General features: G+C 38.6%; 1 protein-coding gene across 1 annotated transcript; it reads right to left on the bottom strand.

Moving 5' to 3' along the window:
* Positions 1-8,043: 8,043 nt before the first annotated feature.
* Positions 8,044-9,132, bottom strand: LOC134309154 (G-protein coupled receptor 20). Its single transcript, XM_062990789.1, has one exon. It carries the CDS (start codon positions 9,130-9,132, stop codon positions 8,044-8,046), a length of 1,089 nt encoding a protein of 362 aa, XP_062846859.1.
* Between the last annotated feature and the right edge of the window lie 1,789 nt (positions 9,133-10,921).

Below are 10,921 nucleotides of genomic sequence, written 5' to 3'. Positions count from 1 at the left end.
TTGCATAGTAATAGTTACAGTCAGATGCTCGGGGCAAAGTTACTAGTTCAGTTCAGAACATTGGTGCAACGTTGGAGAACTGTTGCACACCAGATTTTGTTTTTAAAACATCAGCCTGTGTTTGAATGTATTTAGATTGTATTTATAATTTGTTTAAAGTCACTTTTTTCTTTAATACTGTTTTTACTATATAATACTTTTTTTTTTTTTTCTAAAATAAAGTAAATTTAAAAGAGATAAAGCTATGCAGTATCTGTGTGAGAGTATACTGTATGAATTATGCAAGGGGCACCAGCCAAAATCTTGCCTAGGGCAGCGCATTGGTTAGGGCCGGCTCTGTGAATCTCATATTAACTAAATCTTGAAATGTTTCCATCCAAAATATTATGGAATCTCTGCCAAAAAGCTTTAAGGCTGCTCTGAAAGTGAGGTGTGCAGGCATTGATATGATGTTCCTAATAAAGTGACCAGAAATTTTTTTCCACTTGATGATGACAGCTTACATATTTACAACAAACCAATGTCTAATTAGTCCTGAGCTGACTGGGCAGAAATACATCTGCAGTCATTTGAGTGTGTGCACATAGGCAGTTCCCTTATTTCTGCAGTAAAAGATGCTGATGTGTGCTGATGTTGGTGCTGAGAGAGAGTAATAAGTCACGCTGGCTTCACAAATCCCGGCTTTGCAGTTTCACGTCCTCTCTCACACAGTTCTGCCATATACTGGAAGAAAAAGAGCCAGACCAGACCAGACCAGGGCAAGACTGGCTGGTGCTGCATCACTCCCACACTGTCTAAAGAAAGTAAATACATAAACTGTGTCTGAGTCTTGTTCACATCCTCAGATGTGTGTCTCACAGATTATCCAAACCACAAACACATGCCAGGACCAACTTACACACGAGTGTCAGTAAGAGCGCACACTATCTAAAAATGCCTGTGTAAAACAAAAACAAATGTTCTTCTTGAATGTAAGTCTTGAGCATTATATTTTATTATAAATACTCAAAATAGTTTTGTTTATTTTGTTTCATTAGTTATTACTAATGAAATTTTAACACTTAATAAAAATGACTAATGGATTGCAGTGGATTCGGAAAGTAATCAGACCCCTTAAGATTTTGCACACTTTATTGTTTTGTGGATTTGATTTCAAATAAATATAATGGCTATTTTTACCCATCAATCCACACTATCACTGATAATGACAAAGTGAAAACAAATTAGTCTAAAATGTTAAAGTTATTTTAAAATCTAAAACTGAAATTTCTCATTTACAAAATTATTCAGACTTTTTATTCAATCATTTGTAGAAGCGCATTTGGCAGCAAATGCAGCTGAAAGTCTGTTTGGATGTTTGGACACATTTAAAGAGTAATTAAAGCAAACAAGATGCACCTGTCCACAATTTAAAGTACCACAGCAAAAGGTCTAAATAATTTGTTAATTAATCTTTTCTGTTTTTAATGATTTTTCAAAATCTTGAAAAAAACATGTTTATTTATTACAACTGTTTAGGATGCTCAGGTAGCGCAGTGGTAAAACACGCTAGCGCACCAGAGCTAAAATTTCTAACTCGTCGGTTCGAAACTCAGCTCTGCCATCCGGCTGGGCTGGGCGCCTACATTAACAACGATTGGCTGTTTCTCATACAGGGTGGGGAGCCGGATATAGACCTCATAACAGAGGCAATTACGACCTCTGCTGGCTGATTCATGGCACCTGCACAGATTTGAGGAATAATGCATTGTTGAGGGTGTGTCTCTCCATACACAAAACTGATCCGCATATAAACTCGCCTTGTGCAGGTGAAAAGATGCAGTCGGCTACTGCACACGTGTCGGAGGGGGAGTGTGTCAGTCTTGCTCTCCTGAATCAGTGCAGGGATCTGCATCAATAGAGAGGAAGCATAATGCAATTTGGTATATGGATATGTTAAAAAAAAAACGTAAAAAAAAAACAATTGTTTAGTAAGTTTGATATTCCTGTTTGATTTTTGTTTGATTTTGTGGAAATCCATTTATTATTTATTAATCCATTTATTTAGACCTTTATGTAGAATTTGGGCAGCATGGTGGCTCAGTGGGTAGCACTGTCGCCTCACAGCAAGAAGGTCCTGGGTTCGATCCCCAGGTGGGGCAGTCCGGGTTCTTTCTGTGTGGAGTTTGCATGTTCTCCCCGAGTCTATATGGGTTTTCTCTGGGTGCTCCGGTTTCCTCCCACTGTCCAAGACATGCAAGTGAGGTGAATTGGAGATACTAAATTGTGTTCAATATAACCTTGTGAACTGATGAACCTTGTGTAATGAGTGACTACTGTTTCTGTCATGAATGTAACCAAAGTGTAAAACATGATGTTAAAATCCTAATAAACAAACAAATGTAGAATTTATTATATTTTTGTTTGTCGTATAGTGTCATGTTAAAATCCATTATTAGCAGCATCAACCTTCTTCAACCTTATTTTCCTGATTTTTCTCTTGCTGCAGTTTTTCTATATAGTTTTGATCAGAACATGGTTAATATGAACAGATAATTCATAGACTTTTTCACATTTACAGCCCACACATCCAAACTGGTGTCATTAATGTAATGGTATTACTTGAGTCAGGTGTGAATATAAGTTTGACCATACTGTATATTGCATTCTATAACGTCTCTTCATGGATACTAAATACAGTATTATTTTCTTACTTTGTCTTTGAAGCCTAGAAGTTTATTATTAATGCAACACTCCCATCTTGTGGTACATAAAATGCACTAAAAATAATGGTGCGTGGGGAAGGTAAGAATAGCTATAAAGAGAGTTAAGGACAGTTTGTGTTATTATAGTGTCTTTAGGTGGTGTTTTCATATGCTACCCGTTTAGCACCTGAGGTGAACAACAGTAGTCTACAGATACTGCATGGAGTAAAGTGACTATAATAGCAATTACAGGTGGTAAGTAAACTAGCCTTCACAGACCTGTCTTCTTTTACATATGATAGTCTTACTTTTATTACATACTATAATTTTAACAAATCTGTTGTTTCATTTTGTTTTTCTGACCTTTTCACCTTTTTGTAATTTTATGAACAATAATTATTGTTGATTAACCATTTAACAGTACCCTTACGAATTAGCTTAGATTTCATAAGTCTTTTACAGTATCTGGCTGATTAGGGGTCATGTTGGGTACGGTTTGCTCTACAAATGCAAATGTCTGGTAGCTTTGGATATTTTTTTTTTGTTACTTTACATGTCATTGGTGTGGGTTTGTTTGTTTGTTTGTTTATTAGGATTTTAACATCATGTTTTACACTTTGGTTACATTCATGAACGGTAGTTACTCGTCACACAGGGTTCATCAGTTCACAAGGTTATATCGAACACAGTCATGGACAGTTTAGTATCGCCAATTCACCTCACTTGCATGTCTTTGGACTGTGGGAGGAAACCGGAGCACCCGGAGTAAACCCACGCAGACACAGGGAGAACATGCAAACATGCCACACAGAAAGGACCCGGACCGCCCCACCTGGGGATCGAACACAGGACTTTCTTGCTGTGAGGCAAGCTACCCACCTAGCCACGTGCCGTGTTGGTGTGGGTGTGTGCGGCTAGGTACAGCAGTACCACTGAGAGTAAACAGTAATAATGAACCTGATATCATATAGCAGATAGCATACCATGCACACATTCATGTGTAGTATAGTGGGTAGAGCTTTGGGCTATCTATCGAAAGGCTGAGAGTTCGAATCCCAACTCTGCTATGCAGCCACTGTTGGGCCCTTAAGCAAGGCCCTTAACCCTCTCTGCTCCAGGGTTGTTGTACAATGGCTTCCAAACGAGCTGGGATATGTGGAAGAAGAATTTTGTTGTACTGTACACCTGTATATGTACATATGACAAATAAAGACATTCAGTTTTTCATTCAAGTGCAGATTCTTAAACTATTGTTAAATGACACAAAGAAAAAGGAATTTGAAGTAATGCATAACGTTTTTTTAATGCACACAAAATGTTTAGTGCTGTATTTCTATTTTATCAAAATTTATTTTGTGGGTGGTAAGATGGATCAGAGTCCCAATCTGCAATATTTAGACACATACTGTTTAACAGCACTACATTTAAGTGAACTAATCCAAATCCAACTTAGTGTTATTTAATTCACTGTCATCTTTTTAATGATTCCACTACAGTGAGGTCCTGTGTGGCATCCCAACTCTGATGCCCTAAGAGCTTAATTGTTTTAAAGCCCAGAGCTTAATAGCTTTTACTTCATGTCTTCTTCAGCAGTACTTAAAGGAATAAAAGACCATCCAAACATTTCGGTGGGTGGCAGCTCTCTGGTCTAATTAGCCCTCACTGAGCAAAGAGTAAAACAAAACAAAATGAGATTTTAATGACAGTTTTATCATCCGTGCGGGGCCAGGTTAGAGGCGAGTACATCTAACCACCATCTGTTAAGAAGTTAGACATCTCTGCTTTTCCAGAAATAAACATAAATTACTTTGGTCCATTAATTTAAGTTTGAAAGAAAAAAAGCACTTAGGAATGAATTCTATATAAAAAAGGACTGTATATATCAGCGGTCCCCAACCTTTTTTGCACCACGGACCGGTTTCTTATATAAGATATAATTTCACGGACCGGCGGGGGCGGGGGTATTTAAAATAGAATAACTATACAGAATGGAAAGTCATTTTGAATCCTGAGCTTTTTTGCTGCAACAAGACACTGCTCCCACCTAGTGGTGATTGGGGACAATAACACCCGAAGAGTGTCAAAAATGTAATTGCTCTCGTAGCAATCTCTAATTATTTATTCTTTCTGTGTGGCCCGGTACCGGTCCGTGGCCCGGTGGTTGGGGACCACTGGTATACATTATTATTTTGCAATGAACTTTAAGAGATGTGAATGATCTGCACTTTCCAAGAGAAATGAAACTAACCTAACTGTAAGGGCACATGTTAAAAATGGTTGAGCTATGATTTATATTTATTTCCATAAACAGTTTAACACTTTAAGAAGGAAAAATAACTACTTAAATAGCAAAATATCATAAGCCATACACTGTTGAGGTGAGGCATTAACATTGGAATGTGTAATGTGGACCAAATGTGGCACAGGAGTAGAAAGTCATATATATTTTTACAGTTTTAAGTGTTTGAAATATATACCCAAAATTTGCCATGACTAATAATTGTGCAGCATTACAATTTTGGATTAAATATGACAGGATAGTTAGTGGTGAAAGGAAGCAGTAAGTTATTTTATGGGTAGTTTTTAATTGTGTGATGAAAATGCTGCACAATCTGAGAATCAGTTGCATAATATTTAATTTCATTTTTGCATTTTACTACCGCTTTATACTGGTTAGGGTTGTGGTGGGTTCAGTTTCTACTGAATCACTGAGTGCAATGCAGTAACGTCCCTGACATAGCCAATCATGTATCTATGTAGATGCCCAACTGGCAGTCAGCACCTACTTGCGTAATAATAATATTACATTTAATAATAATAGTTATTTTATAATAATATTTTGTTTAATAATTATGCCATTAGTGTCTGTGTGGCTTTTCTTTCTAGTATTTTGACTTTCTCTCTCATTACAGATCTATAAAGAATATTGACTTACCTCTCTAAATCGCCCCTAGGTGTGAGTAAAGTAAAAAGTAAATAGCTAATTGTGTGCCAAAACAAATTACTGCACAGTCCAGGGTGTACTTTTGCTATTGAATGCAGCCTCTCTGTTTAAACACCAATCCCCATAACTGCTCAGTGTTTATTGGAACTGCACTGGTAAACAGAAGACTGCCAAGCTGCCACTGATGGGGCCCTTACCAATACCCTTAACCCTCAGTTGCTCAAAAAGTGTCTGTTGTCTTTGTGGATATTTCTTTTTTGTTGCTTTGACATGTTGTAGATTTTTATTACACACTGAAACATAACTGCTCAGTGGGTGTGTATGTGTGGCATGGTACAACAGTAGCACTATGAGTAAATAATAATAATAATACAGTAATAATAAACTTGATGGTGGCATTAAGACAGCGATTGTTTGTGCTAGTTGTATTTTTCAATCATGCATATCAGGTCGCTCGGTGGGTAGCAATGTCACCTCAAAGGGAGAAAGTCCTGGGTTCGATTCAAAGGTGGAGTGTTTTGTTTGCATGTTCTACCAATTCTACATGGGTGTCCTAATGGAGCTCTATTTCCTCCCCACAGTCCAAAGACATGTAAGTTAGATATATTGGAGATAAAAAATTGTCTGTGACTGTGTTTGATCTTGAACATGAACTGATGAATCATATGAAACTACTTGTCCTGTCATGAATATAACATGATGTGATAATTCTAATAAATAATACCAATCATGCATTACCATTTAGGAAAGGATATCATTGCCAACACATGCTTTAACAAATGTTGTTCATTAGGACATTATAAGTCAAATGTGTTTAAAATTGATTATTATTATATATTAGTTGCCAACTATGAACTTTAAAGGTTAAATTCAAGGGTAATTGAGCTACATGTCTACATTACCCTTTAGTTTACCCAAGCCACAGTTACACAAATACAGTTTGTGTTTACCCTGGTAATGTCTACAGTATATGCATTCCAATTAAAATAGGTTTCAGCCTAAAGCTTAAAATATAATGTAAGCCTAACACAAACCCACTTAAAACAGTCTGAATGTTGATCAGCCTAACACTCACTAAGAAAAGCCAAACATAGTGTTGGTACATGAGCTGAATACCAGTGGCCTTAAACTGCTGTCGGCTCTTTAGACAGATATTACCGAGGCAGCTATACTTGTACTTGTTGAGTAAATGCAGAGATAAAGAAAAGTTTGTGCCTGCTGCTTATAATTATATTATATAACATAACATATATGCTTATGCTTTTAGGTGAGCATCCTGGTTTAAAAGTTGTAAATATTGATGTAATTGTTTATTATAAATGAATAATTTATGTTAGAACAAGTATCCAATTACTGATTACATTTCACTTTCTATCTACTGCTGCTGACCTCCACTCCTGACCATAGAGAGCCGTGACTAACAAATGACCCCTCCGACATGTCTGCAGTAGCCGACTGCATCTTCTTACTTGCATATGGGGCTCAGACTCATCCATGAAGAGTCTCGCACTGATCTCCATCCTTCCTCGTTTCTGTGCAAGCACCATCAATCAGTTAGCAGAGGTCATAATTGCATCAGTTATGAGGAATCCCCTCCGGCATCCAACCCGACGGACGAGCCAATCATTGTTCATGTAGTCACCCAGCCTGACAGCTGCAAGCTGAAATTCTCAATTCAGCTCTGGTGTGCTAGGGTGTATTTACCATTGCACCACCTGAGCGCTCAAAAATATGTATATTTTATGTATTGATTAGCACTATTCTTCTAATAAATGTAACTCATGCTGATGGATTTGCACTTTGTACTTTTTAATTGTTTATTTACTTTATTTGTACTTGTTAATTGGCTTATTCATTCAGTAAATGCAGAGATGAAGAGATTTGTGTCTGTTGCTTATATATTTTTTCCTTTTAAGGCGTTTACATGATCAGTGAAATACTAGCCCAGTTTGCTCATCATAAATGTTAAAGACATTCACATAAAATAAACAGTACAGTGTCGTTGATACATTCACACAGAAAATAAACAGTATTATTAATACAACTGTCCTCCAGAAATTGTGCCACTTACACTGCAAACCCTTTAACATAAGTGTTCCAACAGTGGAAGCCAGTAAGTCACTTAGACAGTTGGATACATGGATTAGTGGACTTGACTTGATGCTTCTGCCATCCAACAACTGGAGAAAACTATAGCATTGACCTGCCTTATAAACACAGCCATATGGGGCATAGATCTGTTTTCATAAGTGCATTTCCACTTGTTTGGAACGGGAAGTCACTCAAAGGCAAAGAGGACCATTTGTCTGGTAAAGAACCATGCTAGTTGTGGCCTTCGAGACTATAATCATCTGTCAAAGATTCTGGGCCTGGTTGTTCTCAGAATGTCTTTTTTCCGTCTCCTCTTCCACTAGCTCATGCAAGCATCTCAGTAGAAGGCAGGGTGCAAGGACTGAGGGTGAGCGTGGCAACACTGCAAACAACAGCCATGGCAGTGCTGGAACCTTTAGAGCTACAGCGTCCAGTGGATACAATGACACCAGTGGAACTCTGTGGCTCCCTTCTCCTGTACGCACGTCGTAGTGCGGAACGAAAGTTATCAGGCACAAAGCAGTAGACTATAGGGTCAAGGCAGCTGTTCAGGCTACTGAGAGTCACTGTGGTGTGGTATGCCACCACATACTGTTCTCTGCCGCCCTCTAGGTTGAAGTACACAAGAGCCTCACGGACATGGAAGGGCGTGAAGCATACAACAAAGACGACAAGGACGGCTAGCAACAGGCGTACGGCGCGTGCCCTTCTTGCACGGCTTTGTGCCATGAGCCCATCGTTGGCCAGCGCACAGGCCACGCGTGCAGTAAATGTGACGATGACCAGCAGGGGGATCACAAACTCCAAAAGTGTGACGGCAAACAGCACAGCCAAGTGGCAGCAAGATGAACCAACTTCAAGTGCTGTGGTCTGTAATGAGTAGGTGACCACTACAGCGAAAAACCACACACCGATGCTCACACACTTTGCAACGTTAGGACTCCTGCAGCGGTCTGCTTTTCCCGCTGCCCAGACCACCGCCATGTACCGGTCCATGCAGATGCTGGTCAGAAAGAGGATGCTGCAGTACATGTTAACAAAATAGCTGAAGGTGTGAACATACGAGCATGCCACACAGCCACCCCCGCTATAGTACAGAGCAATACGTGCCGGGAGTGACAGAGCCACCAAGAGGTCAGCGATCGCTAAGTTTATAGTGTAGATGAGGGGAGCCGTACGAGATCTCGTCCCCACGCAAAAGACGTACAGAGCCAAGCTGTTTAAAACGAGTCCCACCAAGAACATGATGCTGTTGACCACCATGAGGCTGATCCACAAGCTGTAGAAGTCTTCATATAGATCCTCATCCAGATGTGCTAGTTTCTTTAAGTATGGAACTCCCCAGTGCAGGTGAGAAATGTTGACAGGAGGATCAGGAGTGATGCTGAAGATCTCCTTGAGGAGGGTCTCCATTCCTGGCTGGCAAAATAACAAAACAAATAAGCTATTAAATAGCAGGACAAAGCAGGGTTTGTCTAAAACAGAGGCCTGTCTCCTCTTATTCAGAATGTACAATTTTGTTGTGTAATTTCCTTACTAATTATACAACCCCATATCAGAAAAAGTTGGGACAGCATGGAAAACGCAAATAATACAAAACACAGAGGTTCTTAAATTTACTTTGACTTTTATTTGATTGCAGACAGGATAAACCTGAGATATTTCATGTTTTATCTGCTCAACTTCATTTCATTTATTAACAAACCTTCATTCCTGCATCTCAGGCCCGCAACACATTCGAAAAAAGTTGGGACAGTAAAGCATTTACCACATTGTAATGTTGCCATTCCTATTCACCGTACTTAAAAGATGTTTTGGCACCGAGGATACCAAGTGATTTAGTGTTTCAGCTTTTATTTTGTCTCATTCTTCCTGCAAACACGTCTTAAGATGTGCAACAGTACAGGGTCATCGCTGACAAATTTTTTTTGTATCAAAATTCTCCACACATTCTCTATTGAGGACAGGTCAGGACTGCAGACAGACCAGTCCAGTACCTGTACCCTCTTCTTCCACAGCCATGCCTTGCCTTTGAGGTACATTGTTTTTACACATTTCAATAATTTTCTCACACATTTGTTGACAAACTGGAGATCCTCTGATCATCAAAGACTCAGCCTTTCCTGGATGCTGCTTTTGTACCAAACCATGATTACAATCACCTGTAGAAATCACCTGTTTGGAATCACATAATTATTTAGTTTTTTCACCTCATTACTAGCCCTAAATTACCCCGTCCCAACTTTTTTTGGAATGTGTTGCAGGCCTGAAATGCAGGAATGGAGGTATATTAACACATGAAATGAAATTGAGCAACAAAACATGAAATATCTTGGGTTCAAACTGTCTGCAATTAAATAAAAGTCAAAGTAAATGTAAGGAACACTGCATTTTTATTTTATTTGCATTCTCCACACTGTCCCAACTTTTTCTGATTTGGGGTTGTAAAACCTATACTGTTATTTAAAAAGTTTAGCTATTTTCTTAGTAGCGAAATTGTTGAAATTCTTATCAGCTGTAGTCACACATACACAACAGATTTAGTATATACAGATTATGATGATAAACCCTGGAATATTTATTCAAAATGGAATAACGTTAAACTGTTTCACCCACATAAGATTTTCGAGGAAATGACGTCAAGCGTTGAGCAATAGATTCTCATAATAGGAATGTTTATGTTTGACATTTTTTTCACCTTCGCAGTGGTTTCCTTGACAGTAGTTTACATTATAAATGTGTGAATGAAAAGAAGATTTAAAACATTAAACACCCTGGCGCGTGCACACACACACACGCAGTAAGCACCTCGCCACTGAGGCACCAGCTGAAGCCCCAAAAATGCAATAATATAATGAAGCCAACTGTAGGATATTTAACCATACTGTGGCTGAAGAGCCATACATGAATATTGGAAATAACAATTATTGGAAATAACAATAAATAACAATTAAAAATTCATTTAGGACCAAACATAAATATACCAAGAAACAAAAGAAACCAAATCATAAGCCACAGCCTAAAGTCCTTGATAGCAAATTTTTGCCCTGGCAGAAGAAGTCGGGCACGTCCTCGAGCTTGACTTTAAGCCCAAAGTAAAAGTGGTTAATGATAAACAAACGTGAAACAAACAAATGTGCACACACAACAAACAGGAACAAAATGAGAGAATCCAGCGAGGAGCTAGGTTACAACTCCCTAT

The sequence above is a fragment of the Trichomycterus rosablanca genome, chromosome 2, assembly GCF_030014385.1.
Source record: "Trichomycterus rosablanca isolate fTriRos1 chromosome 2, fTriRos1.hap1, whole genome shotgun sequence".
NCBI lineage: Eukaryota > Metazoa > Chordata > Actinopteri > Siluriformes > Trichomycteridae > Trichomycterus > Trichomycterus rosablanca.
The sequence above is the reverse complement of the archived record's forward strand: the minus strand, read 5'-3'. Positions and strand labels throughout refer to the sequence as shown.